Raw genomic sequence first — 13222 nt, 5'->3', positions numbered from 1 at the left:
AACAGAGGGAGCCGTCAATCACAGCCACAGAAAAGGCTTAGGGGAACTTTCAAAGCTGCTGAATTAACTCTATTGCTGCAAAGCGAATGTGTTTCACAGGCAGCTGAGCAGAGGGCCCTGCAAGGCAGGGGGCTCCAGCCCTTAAAGAGATGAGAAGAATGTAAAGCGAGTGTGAAAACATCTGAACCCACTTCTGCCTGTCACAGCTGCTGTGGCCTGGATGGAGGCTATTCACAGCCGGGGGCCCCAGACACCTCCTTCTGCCTCCAGTTAATAAAACCTGCATGGGGATCCTAATGACTGATCAAAGTCCACCTAGCTTCCCCTGCCTCCTCTGGCCCCACCTGGAGTGGGAACCGTGCTAGGGTAGGGAGGGAAAGAAGGTGCTCAGAGGGGCAAGAAAGACCAGCCTGGCTTCCCCCGCATGGCTGGCCCCAGCCTTAGCCTCCTCTTGCAGAGTAGGTAAGATAATATTGTCTTGACCCCACATCTCCAAGCATAGTGTCCTGGGTTCCTGAACATTCTTCCTGCCCTGAGGGTAACTGAAGGATGGAGGGCGACAGGGGACACAGCTTTTGCCAAAGGGCCTCAAGCAAATGCCTGACTTTCTTCTGCAGTGAGCTTCCCATACCAGTCCTCAACTAGGAGTTCTAATTTTGCCCATCTTGCCTCTCTGGTCAAAAACGAGGCTGCATCCTTGGTGAACTGCCAAGACCCTTTTAATATCATCCGTCACCAAGTCATGCTATGTAAGCACCTAGCTACCTACCCATAATATGTTCCTAATCTAAACTATGTGGGATGCGTGCCCACATCCACAGGGGCTGTGCCTAGTGGGTCAGACTGGCATCCGCTAGGATTCCTGCTTTCCGGTCAAGTGCTCACGCAGCTGACATGCTGGGGACATGCAGACAAAAGCATACTAAACATTGCATACGTACACAAATAGACCAGATAAAATATCTGTCTTGCCTATAAGCCAAGGGCAAAGGTGCTTGTAGGACGGTAGGTATGCGTCTCTGTTTGAGGAAGAGCGGGGAGTGGGTGCGGCTGGTGAGAGCTGTTGTGTGCGTGTATAAGGTGAGGCTGGAGAAACTGTCACCCTCCCTAGTAAATCCGATGGCTTCCTGGAGCTGCTAACGGAGCTAAGAAGAATTTTGCCTAGTGGGTGATACTGCATATGGGTGTTACAGGAAACAGGACTCCGCGCGGTGGAGAGAGGGTACATGAATGAAGGGTATTTGCCTAGGAGTGGCAGGTTGGTTGTATAACACCAAGAAAATTCTGGGAGGGAGACTGGAGTGACACTTGCTGGGGTTCTAAGCAAGTGCAGAAGAGGAGGGCTATAGTGGAGAATATTAGGGTCAGCGGGGGTGCGGGGGCAATGGGAAGAGGGAGCTAGGAAAGTCCAGGTGACAGATGGCCAGGCCCACTGTGGCAGAGTTAAAGAAGAACAGAAGGGGAGGGATGTAGGAATTAACATGATGCTTTGAACCAAGGACCACACACCCAGTTCACCTCCAGGTCTCCCTGAAGACAATGTAGTCCTTAAACAATCATTGTAGAATTCCACCCTCCTGGTGATGTGCCCCTCTTGTCAGGGCACAAAGTACAGGTCTGCATGAAGGACCTAGCTTGCTGGAATTGAGGTACTGCAGGTAGACAGTAGAGGGTGCTGCGACTCTGACAGAATTCAATAGGAAGCCACCAGAAGGAAGTAGGCCACAGGGAGGACTCCACTGGGTTGTTGCTTTTGGACTTTCTAAACATAAATCAGTCTTCAGTGCACAATAAACACAGAGTGACATCGTTACAAGTAATCATGGTTTCTCCAGGATGGACTCACACAGAACTGAAGGGCTAGAAGCCACTTAGCCATCACACCACTTGGCTTGTGCCCAGATAGCACGGGGCCATAACCATTAATGCTTCTCTATAAAATGGGAAGGAAAAAAACTTCCCTCATTTTTAATAACTTTATTCCCCAAACTTCAAAAATGAAATTGCCAAGTTAAGAACTTGCCTTGAAAAAAAATTCTAATTTATTATAAAGAAGGTCCGGGGCTTGGGAATTTTTTAATGCAGATTCCTAATTTTCCAAAGTGAGATTCTCCTGTGCATTTGAATAGATTATGCTCGGTATTGCTAGCCCTCAGCACAACGGGAACATTATTAAAACGACTGCATGGGTCTCAGAGGAAGGGCTCTGCTTCTCGCTCTCTTTTTCATTTTGGGGACTTCATATCAGAGACTGTCCATTTGTTGCCTGTGGAAGAAACCGGGTTTCTGAGGAGGTGATAGCGAGATGTGCTCAGCTGTCCAGGCCTTGAGGAAACAAGCCACACAGAGTCCAGACGTAATGAGATTAGACCTCAAGGGATGAGGAGGGCATGGCCTCATTTCCTGAGAGCCCCTTTAGGAGGTGATTCCCCGGGGTGCCCGACTCATGTTCCTATCAGGCCCTGCTTTCCTGAAGACATGGAGCATCAGACGTCAGAAAGCCAGAAAGCAAGAACGTCGCTGCTTCTCCAGGATAATGCGCATTGGGAGGGAAAGGGAGCAGAGGGAAGCCGGGGCCCACCTCTCAAAAGCATAAAGAGAAGAAGGCAGGACAGCCAGCACAGGTTCCCCAGCAGGAAACCCCAGTGGTCAGGCACACATAGAAGAGCCATCGCTATGAGAAAGCCACTCCTAGAAGCCCCTAAAGATGGAGAGAAGGGTTCCCTAAGCCAACTGGCCTCAAAGGCCAGCACTCTGTGGAAAGTAGAGCCTTTGTTCTGGGAACCTTACCCACCTTGTCCGTGCGCCCGCTCCATCCCTGCCCTAACTCCCCACCCCTGGCCCCCATCCTAATCAGTTTCCTTGGGAACCAGCTCAGCTCAGGGAAGGCCAGTGGCAATTTAGCCATAGCCTAGTGGCTTAGCCATGAGGGTAAAGACCCCAAAACCTTGGCCTGGTCACTTCACCATGGACACTGAGGCTTCCTGTAGAAACTTCATTCCTGCATCTCTGGAGTTACAAGTAGATGATAGCTTCCCCAGGCAAATTATTCCTTTGCTGTAAATGTGAATATTTTCAACGGTGACTTTCTAGTGGATCCTCAAAGGAGAGCCTTGGGACAGTCCCTGCATCAGGCTTCTGCTCTGAGACCTTAGATGGGGAATTGGAGCCTCCCTCATGCTCCTCAAAAGCTAGAGAAGCTCAGTGGTAGCTTCTGGGGGGCTTAGCACCTTTGGCTGCAGCCCAACCCCCAGCACCTCCATTGTCAGTTGGGATTTATTAATGCAGCCGTATGCTGATAATTAAATTAGGCTCCTGGAGCAGCATTCTAGGACAACACAGGCCCTTGCTGCAACTCTCCTGCTAATCCCCACCCAACCAAAACCTCTCTAAGCTGCCCAGGCAGGCAAAACAGGGAAGGGTGGGTGGAAGAGAAGCAGCTGCCACCAGCAGTGCCAATGCATGCTCTCTGACCTCTTGGCCGTGCCCTGGTCTTCCCTAGGGCCTTTAGGTACGGGGGCGTGGGCCTTGACACCCACCACCTGCTACATACAGGAAGGGCCCCCATCTCTGTTCCCCACTCCGACTTGTGGAGCCTGGAGAATATTGTCACAAAAGAAGTGGAGCCAAAGTTCCTGCTTCTGAATACCCCGGGGGGGGGGGTGTCCCTAACACTGCTGAGCAGATGAGGGGATGGGTCTGCTTCTATGGAGGATGGATGACTCTTGTTCCCTACTACAGCCCCTAGCCTCCTCTTCTCTTTTTCACTTTTTCTTGGGGGGCAAAAGACCTCCATCACTTGAGGGCTCCTTCTGAACTTCATCTCTTGGATCTGGGACTACAGAGAGAAGAGCCCTGACATCGTGTTGGACACCTGGAGGCTTTCGAGTAGAAAAGCTGCATAAATGCCAAGTCCAACTCTGGTCATTTCTGGGAAGGTACTGATGCAGGCAGAGGACGTGCTCCATATGAGGTTAGGCTGGGAGAGATGGGGAAGGAATGTGAAGTGACATGTGGGGGCAGGGCTGTGGACCAAAGGACATGTGCTTGGAGGATGGTGAATGACTAGGGCTTTTGGACTTTCATGGGGAGGGGAGTCAAAGGTGGCCTGCATGCTGGATGCTCTGGAAAGTGGCCCACATCATCTGGCAATTTCACAGGGGGATAACAAGGATGTACAGAACAGCTATTATTACATGCTCTCACCTGGCTGGGGTGTCAGGGCCACAGGACCTAATGTGAGCAAAAGGCTGCCCACTCGGCCTCTGAGTCTTAATACCCTTTTCATGCCACACAGATCTTCCGTGTGGTCCATGAGGACGGCTGTGTTTGAGGCAGTGAGTGAGGGGTCACGGGAGAGGGCAGGTGGCTGCTGGAGGAGTGAGAACCATTCTGGCACCAGTGCACAGCGGCTCTCACTGCACTCGGGTATTCTAGCTGGGTGCATTTCACATCACAGATGCTCAATAAATAATTATTGAATTAATATTGACCAGAGAGACCAAAGTAGAGAAATAAGGGAGCCTGAAGGGAAAGGTCAGAGAATGGAGCCGCCTGTGAAAGCACAGCCCCATGACTCAGACAACCCAGGGGTGGATGGGGGGTGCACATGGGGGAAGCAAAGATGAGAAGGAGTTGGTTTCAAGGACTGCAGGAGGGCAGCAGGGCCAGGCTTGCAGGAAAAGAGACAAACAGTACAGGCACCTGCTGCAGGAGTAGCAACCAGAGGGGGCTCAGAAGAACTTGGGGGCTGCTGTGTCTGAGTTGAGGGCTGGAAGCTGGGGACCAGAGGGAAGGGGTTGGAGGGCATAGAGAAAGAATCTCACTTTTTCTACACAGAAGCCAAGCAGAGTCCTGAAGAGAACAGAGATTCCTCAGACAGGCAGAAATGAGAGGACTGGACACAAGGGCCCAAGGGACCAGCAGATGGGGTGACCTAGTACTAAGGGGCCTCTAAGTAGGAAGTTTCCCAAAACTCAAAGGCAGATTCTACTTACACCTTGTACCTGGGTGTCCTCTCTGTGGATTTTTTGCCCCAGTCACGACAAAGGGGCTGGGCTGCCCTGGCCCGATGTCTGCTGGGTGGGGTGTGGGGACAGGACCATGACCACTACTCTAGGTTGCCGTCCTGGGTGTAGGGTCTGAACCTGGTGTGTGGAATGCAGTGACTCCCCCAGAGGTCTGTTTGCTGGGCTCCTCCTCCCCAGACCCGACAGGGGAAGAGCCCGAGTGCTGCCCAGATAGGTTGCCAGAGGCCTGGCTCTGCCCCTGCCCCTGAATACCCCGGCCCCCAAGCTGGGGTGCTGAGGCCGCCACACTCCCTCCCCCATGCTTCCTCGACCTGCGAATCCGGGCACTCACCTGCGGGCTGTCCTGGTAGGGTGGGGGAGGGACATTCTGCGTGGCCATCATCGTCAGAGCTGGGGCTGGGGAGGCATGTTGCATCATGGGATTGATTCACATCGAGGATCTGTGGGCAGGAGAGAGGGGGCCGCACCGTTAATACCACTGAGCGCAGGCCAGCCCCGGGTACCAGCCAGCTCCACATTTTCCAGGCTGGGCCACCTGGGCAGACTGGATACAGCAGGGGCTGCAGGCCCTTCAGGGGAACAAATGAGAGCTAAGGGGAGAGGCCTGGGTGGGGAGGGGCTTGCTGTGCTACTTTGACTTGAAAGAAACAATATTCAAATCATATGTAAAGCAACCTGTACCCCTGCGGTGACGCTTTGTTCAGCATTAGCTCTGGCCCGCTGTGCGTGTGGGAGGGGGAGGGGGCTTGGCTGGTGGCAGCACTGGGGGATTGGAGGCCATTGGGAGGCCCTCCTTCCGGCCGGGGAGGCCCTGAGCATCACTTCGTCCCCGTATAACAAGGTTGCTCCTCGCCCCAGGCTTTCTAGAGCAGCCCCAGCACTCAGGGCGCAGGCAGGACTTAGGCCCCCAGCTCCCCCGCTCCCCGGCTCCAGGGTCCCCAGGCACCAGGCTCACCCCTCCCAGGTGTGCTCGCCACACCCCCTAGTGGTGGCAGGGGACGTGGGGCGTTGGCCCTTCAAACTGAAGCCCAAGGGTGACTGATTGGAGGGCCTGGGGAAGGAAAAGAGGCAGGGAACACCAGTCCCCTCCTGGTTTTTTTTTAGGTGCATGCTTGTGACTGACTTTCCTTAGCCTAAGCTCAATATAAAGTCACCGGAGTGTACGGTCAGAAGAGGCGTCGGAGTCAAATGGTCTATCAGCCTCTTACAATGGAGACGGGCCAACAGGAGGGACATGTATGTGCGCGTGCGCGTGGGTGGGTGGGGCTTGCTAGCAAAGCAGGGATGGAACCCAAATCTCTAGAGTCCCCACTCTGGGTCTGCTCCACTATACCATACCCCTCTTCTCTTCCCACCACCAGTAAGTGAGCAAGCTCCCCCCAAGGTTCCTCTTGAACTAGAATGTGGTGCGGTAAGTGGAGACAGCCTGGCAGTGCCACTCAAGGAAACAGAATGCCGAGAGAGCTGTTGAGCTACAGTAGATGTCCTGAAATATTTAGATCTGGAAACCACAGGCTAGTTGCTTGGTATGGGGCTGCCCATCGCGGGGTGCTAAGAACCTCCATGGAGTGCAGGGCCTGTTCCTGGGCAGAGGGCGCTGAGGAGCTAGAAACCTTTGTGAGCCCTGCACCCAAGCCTCCCTGCCCCAAGGAGCCCTGCGGCTCCATCCGCTTCCAGGCTGACCCTCCCTAGGGGCTTCCAAAATGTTCACATACCTGAACTCTCTGGGAATTTGGGGTGTTTCAGAGCTGCCAGTAAGAGGCAGGTGTCCAGGGCTGTGTGTGTGTGTGTGTGTGTGTGTGTGTGTGCGCGCGCACACATGTGTTCTTTTGGTTCTTTTTCAGGAAGGGGAGACAAAATCTACTCTGACCTGACCTGAGTCTTTGAAGTACCAGGTATGCTTTGACCTGAAGTGCACATGCAAAAAGCACTGGAAATTCATGTTCCATTCAATAGATTTTTTAAAAGTATCAACTCCGTGTGGAGAACTGTGTTGGGGTGTGTCGGGATAGGTGAACGAGGCTAGGTCTTCTCCCTAAGGGGCACGCAGGGAGGTCATAGTCCACCCGGGAAGCAGAGGCGGGATGGAGGTAGTGGAGAAACGCAGGGTGTGGTGGCTGCAGGACAGTTCCCGCGGGCCTCACTGCCTGTAGCTCTACTCGCCGCACCCCTGGATTGCTTGAAACACGGACCATCAGGATATCCTTGTGGCAAAAGCACACGGCGTCTCGCCCATCTCTCACACTGGGCACCGAGATCCAGATTTTCTTTTGCAAAGGGGGCTCCGAGGGATCTCCTAGGGGAGCCTCTCTCTCAGGCAGAGGAATTGAGGCCTGTCTTGATGGCTGGGGCTTTGGGTGGTGGTGTGCACCCCAGGAAGGCCAGGGCAGAGTGAGGAGGGTTGCAGAGGGGAAAAGGGGGATGCAGACTCCTTGAGACATCAGAAAGAACTTCCAGAATTAAGACTTTTGAGACATGAAAATGGGTGGCATTTCTCTCATTTGGACCCTGAAGGAGTAAAGAAAATAGGGATATTTCAGGAACGTATTAGGCACAGCCTTTGCTGGAACTCTGATGGAGAAGGTAACTTTGGACGGGGTGCAAGGGTCAGGGTGGCAGGTCCTCCTTCCCAGAGCGCCAAGGGTGCTTGCTCCCTGGCTGGGGAAAGTGGAGGGCCGCAGCACTGCAGTGCCGGCAGCTTCCAGGAGAGGGAGCCTGGGGGCAGAGTCAGGGCGGGAGCTGCGTCCTGGAAGGAGGGCTTTCTCCCACCTTAGGGACAGCCAGCGGTTCCCCTTAGTCTCAGGCACGGGTCTTCTGGTGACCTCATTCCATGGATGAGAAGGTCATTGTGAGGGCAAAGCAAAGGAAGCTCAATGAGGAGGACTGGGGCTAGAGAGAGCAGGCTTTAATTTGCATTCTTTTGTTCACTGTCCGATGAATGGAAGGTGGGGTCATTTTAGAGGCTCCGTCCCTAGAAATATCTGCAGCAGCAGGCGGCTGCCCGGTCTGGCGGTAAGGGGGGGACAGTTGAGTGGTCTGCGCCCAGAGACAACCACCCATGAGGTTGAGGGGAGGTTGTTCAGTCCTGAGCCCACGGGGCCATGGAACAGGGTTCCAGAACGGCCTCGGCAGAGGACACAGGGACAATTTTCTGAGGACCCAGATGGCCCTTGCCCTCCCTCTCTTTGAGGTCACCACAGGCCACTAGGCCACTGCCCCGTTGCCCTCTGGGGGCTTCTCCTACAAGAGAACAGGAGGCCTTTTCATCAGGGGCTTAAGTTCCCTTCTCTGCTCACTCAGGCGCAGAGGCCTCTGGCAACTTGACACTGGGGAGCTCAGCTGCGGGGACCCGCGCCCGCCCGCCCGCCCGCCCGGAAGCTGGCTGCTCCTCACACCCCGCCCGCCCCACAGGCGCTCCCCATCCTGCTAGGCACGTCCTGGAGAGGAATTTGGGGATCTGACTCATCTTGTCTGAAGCTTGGCGAGGACTGTGCAGTCGGGGTGTGGGGGACTCCTTGAGCACAGCTGGGGTCCCAGCCCTGCGGGGAAACCTGCCCTTTCTGCGTGTCCTTGGGGAGGGGGAGGGGAAAAGCAGGCCTGAGCTCCAGCAAACAGCCCAGGCTTCCAAGCTTTTGTCAGGGGCTCTGAGCGGCCGCCTGGCCCTGTCCGGAGGCCCCAGCACTGTGTCACCAGACACCCGGGCAGGGCATTCTGGGGAGCGCAGCCAGCACTACAAATGGAGGACACGTGAGGAACAACCTGCCGTAGAGAAGTTCCCATCCAGGATAGGTTCACGTTGAAAGGTTGTTTTTTATTGTTTTTGTTTGTGCTGAAAACCTTTAGTACATGACAGCCAGGAGGGGAACAACCTAATGTAACACTCAACTCCACAATGATAGCCAAGAAGAAATCATTTGTATAACTAATATCATCATCAAAAGAAGCTAAAAATGCCATCTGACGGAGCTCAGGAGCCGGCGAGGCAGTGTGGGGGCATGAGGGGACATCAGAGGACACCCCTTTAGGAAATAGGAATGGGCCGGGCAAATGCACCCACCTCCCTCTGCTCCTCAGCACGGGGGCCTGGGTCTGGAGCCCAAACTCCAGTGTGTTGACAAACAGGCTTAGAAAAAAGCACCAGGCTCATTAGGAAGGAGCTCATTAGGACTTGTTGACATGAAACCCATTAGACTAATTAACATTCCATTAACGGCCTGGGGCACCAAGGGGTTAATGCTGCGGGGCAGTAATTGGGCTGGGGTGCCAGGGTTGGGGCTCAGGGCCTTCAGGATGAGAAACAAAGTCTAATTGGAAACTCTCTGGCCAGCTGGCCGGACAGCATTTGTTCCTAGCCCTTGACCCCAGCTGACACAAATTGGATCCGGTGCTGAGGGAGGAGAGGGGAGGAAGAGCCCAGCTTTCCTTGGGCCCCTCACTGTCCCCCACCACCTGCCCCAAACTGGAGACCAGGCCAATGGTTGGCACAAGGACAAGGGGAGGTGATCTTTCCACCCTCCTGGACTCTGACTGCCCTATTTTCTGTCTGGACCCCATCACCCATGCCCCTCACTCCCTTATGGTCCTGTTTCTTTCTCAGCCCCGGGGAAGTGAGTCCACTCTCCTCTCCAGGGACTAATTTTCTGTGATGTTACCCACTCTCAGAAAAACTCTTTGGAGAAGATAGAATCTCTGAGGCCTCAGAGCCTAAGTCATTCAAATAGCGCTGTGGTTCAGGGCCGGGTGACTGCCTGCCTTCCTCCCTTCCTTCCATAGCAGCTAAGAGGTGATTCTGAGGATCCCCTGGGAGCCCTTCTCGTCTGTCCTCTGACATGCTCAGGCAGTATCTGCATGATTTTCCTTCCCTCAGTACAAGCAGAGGCTGTGGAATTTCCATCCCCTGCCTGGGCCTCAGTTTCCTCATCTGTAAACTCTGAGATTGGACGAGAGGACTCACGAGGTCGTCCTCAGCTCTCCATTCCCGTGACCAGAGCCTGTGCTTAGGGTCCAAAAGACCAGATTCCACACCCAGAGGAATCTGCTACTCAGCGGCAGCCTGTAGAGTTACTTTCCCTCTCGCATTCCAAAATGAAGGGATTTCCCCAGAATATTCGGAAAGCTTTTGCCCACGGTTAGCACTGCACACATGCTTGTTGAGTTGAATGGAAAGAGTTAGACTGTAGCTTCATTCCAGAGGCCGGCCAGCTCCGTCATTAGAGAGTGAGAAGGAGGCCCTTGAGGCCAGTGCGCCTGGAACCCTCAATCCCCGCAGCCCAGACAGCCCCAGGTTACCCTTCACCCCCACCCCCAAGCTGTCCCCTCTGAGCAGCTGCCGGGGCCTGGGTTCTGACGTCTAGACAGATTTGCAGGAGGCTGAAATAACACAGTGAACTCAGCAGGAGCGACCAAAGAGCTGCATTAGTAACCTGGCTGGCTGCAGCCTCTCCCTCTGGGGCAGCTGCCTCAACCCTGGCACAATCCAGTTTCTTTTCTCTCAGCCTTGCCCAAAATGATCCTCCCTAGCCCAGATCCCTTCCCAGAAGTGGCCTGTAGGTGGCGTCACAGGGCCCCACTTTAATTTCATTATATAATATAACCTGTTTACTAAATCATGTAATCAGTCGCCTTAGGATTTACAGCTTTGGATGTGTATGGAGAATTGGACTTTGAGTCAAATTTAAAAACAAATAAAAATGAGAGGCAGCTGTTGCTGATAGTGTGATATTCATCTTTTGGAAACAAATTCACCCCAGTGCTATAAATTATGCCTGGAAAAAAAGTGTCGGTGGTGGGAAGGAGTTGGCTAGGTCTCCTCTGCTGGCAACTCAGAGCGATGAATCTTGAAATAACAGTGTCAACCTGTCACTGATTTCATGTGACTCTGTGGATTTATCTAAAGAAACTCAGGCGTGCGGGTGCACGCACACACACACACACACACACACACACACACACACCCCAGGTCTCTTCACAAAACTCAGTAAGGGCTAGAAATGACAAGCTGAGAGCTGAGCGTCTACAGGAACTCCGTAGCCCTGCAGCCTGGTGCATGGAGTTGGCACTGAGAACTGGGCAGTGACGAGGATGAGGACAGTTTGGGGGCGGTGGAGGAGGACAGAGGAAAGAGAGAGGATGTTTTAAAATATGACCAGGGATCTGTTACTCCAAATCAGTTGTCTGGTTGAAATGTTTCGAAAAGAGGGAGAAGTGATGCATCCTTCAGGGAGGTGGGGGCTCAGGAATGGTGGGAAGAGGGGCAAGCTCCCCAGGATCCTGTCCCACCGTACAGCACATCTAACGCCACCCATTCCTCTCCACCCCAGGTGCTGTGGGAGCCAGGAGGGCGCTCGGGGCCTGTGGATTCCGGGGCAGGAGTGCTGTGGCCTAGTGGGTGCAGCTCCCTGCCTGTCTTTCTGATCTCAGGGTGTTGGGGCAAATGGAAATCTCAGAGTGGGGCCTGGGAGCTGGGGACGGCGGCTGTACCTATGTCACCTGAGGAAGGACAAACAGGCAGACAGGAACCGAGCAGCATCTGCACTCAGGTCTGACCCCCTTGTTGGCTCTGTGTCCTCAAGGCTGGCCAGCTAAGAGGTCAAAAAGGAGCCACAGCACCACAATCGCTCAGGTCCCAGGGCACACTGCACCTGACACAGAGCCCAAGCCCTTGCAGAATGTCACAGTCAGAAGGCCACTTCCCTGGGGCCCTCCGGCTCCTGCTTTATACACTCCGTGGGAAATAATTCCCTGCGCACTTCGGCAAGAAGCAGAGACAACAACCAAGACAACCAGACCCTTTGGCCACCCACTGCTCTCTGTACTAATTGTCATTCGCTACCTTTCTGGGAAGTCTACTTGGGTGGTGGTGCCAGGTCATGCCCTAGTAGCATGATGCTGGTCTCCAGGGAACAGAGTGGGGACAGAGTGGAAGCCAGCGTGAGCTTTGGCTAGGACTGCCTGCTTCTGACCCCGGGAGATGTGCAAATCTCTCTCTCTCTCAGTCCTCTTTCAGCCCTTAAATGCCACGTGGTGAATGGGCTTTGGAAGAGGTAAGAGCCTTCTGGGAAGCCCGAATCTGGAGACCTCCCCACCCCCATCCCAAGGAATGTGGCCTCCCCCAAATGGCCTGTGGTCCTACTTCCCAGGGCCCCCACCTCCTCTCCTTTCTCCAGCCCAAGGTCATATTACTGTTTGTTCTTTATCTGGAATAATGTGTCCCCAGTGTGGCTGGGCCAACAGGTCGCTCATGCACTCAAGGACCCCAGCCCAGAGATGAGGGACGGCTTACTCTGGAGACCCAATTCTGGAGGAGGGGGTGCTATGATCCACCCTGGATCCCTCTGTGTCCACAGTTGAGTGGGAGGAGGCTCAGCAGCACACAGGGCAGAGGATTTGCCTACATAGTATTTGGGGGCAGGCCCTAGCACTGGATGTGAGTGGGGCTGTTGACAGTGGCAGTCACTCCCCCTCCAGCACCCCCTCAGCCCTGGCTCCTCCATGGGCAGCACTTGTCTTCCTTAACTCCAGCCTGACCAGATTTCCTAGGGACAGCCTGGCTGTCTCACCTGTTGTGGACCGCCATCCCACTCTGACTCGTGGGGGGTCCCAGCACACCAGGGCCCAGGGCTCTGGGCCTGCAGCCTCCCCTCCCGATGCCCCAGTTTAGCTACTTTTCAACTAGGCTTCACAGCACAGACCAGGGGAGTTAGAAGAGCAGCTCTGCTCTGCTCCCGAGCCCTCCTCCCCACTCCTCCTCCCCACCGCGCTCCTCCCCACTGTGCTCCTGCCTCTCCACACCAGGGCCAGAGAGCAGCAGAAGCCCCATTTCCTCCCTGCCTTGGCTGTCATACCTTTTCTGGCTTCAAAAAGCCGCTGATATATTTTACAAACTGAAACAGCAATTTAATTCCCCCTGATAGCGGCAATTGTCCATTAGATCTTCCTACCGAGGAGCTTAACAATAATTCCTTTCATCCAACTGCTTGCTTCTTCTTGATCTGAGAATCAATCCCATAAATAGCAGGCAAGAGTTCTCACATTACTCTCCCCTCCAGCTTTTAGCATTTTGATGAAGATTCCCATCTCCTCTTTAAGCACTTTACAACTTGGCAATTTTTCCCCCTTTGATTCCTTTAAACAAAATAAAACAAAACACAGAAAATAAAAAAAAAAAGCATGCAGTCTGGAAGGGTGAGCAC

At 54.0% G+C, this 13222-nt stretch overlaps 1 protein-coding gene across 4 annotated transcripts in view; it reads right to left on the bottom strand.

Moving 5' to 3' along the window:
- Nucleotides 1-13222, bottom strand: part of PKNOX2 (PBX/knotted 1 homeobox 2) — a 254005-nt gene that overhangs the window by 71431 nt on the left and 169352 nt on the right. For all 4 annotated transcript variants that reach the window (XM_076002622.1, XM_076002626.1, XM_076002623.1 and 1 more), the window contains one exon: nt 5362-5470. In XM_076002622.1, the coding sequence (XP_075858737.1) occupies nt 5362-5448 (87 nt within the window). In that variant the 5' untranslated portion in view covers nt 5449-5470. The remainder of the gene's footprint in view (nt 1-5361; nt 5471-13222) is intronic.

Source organism: Microcebus murinus, chromosome 4 (genome assembly GCF_040939455.1).
Source record: "Microcebus murinus isolate Inina chromosome 4, M.murinus_Inina_mat1.0, whole genome shotgun sequence".
Taxonomy (NCBI): domain Eukaryota; kingdom Metazoa; phylum Chordata; class Mammalia; order Primates; family Cheirogaleidae; genus Microcebus; species Microcebus murinus.
The sequence above is the reverse complement of the archived record's forward strand: the minus strand, read 5'-3'. Positions and strand labels throughout refer to the sequence as shown.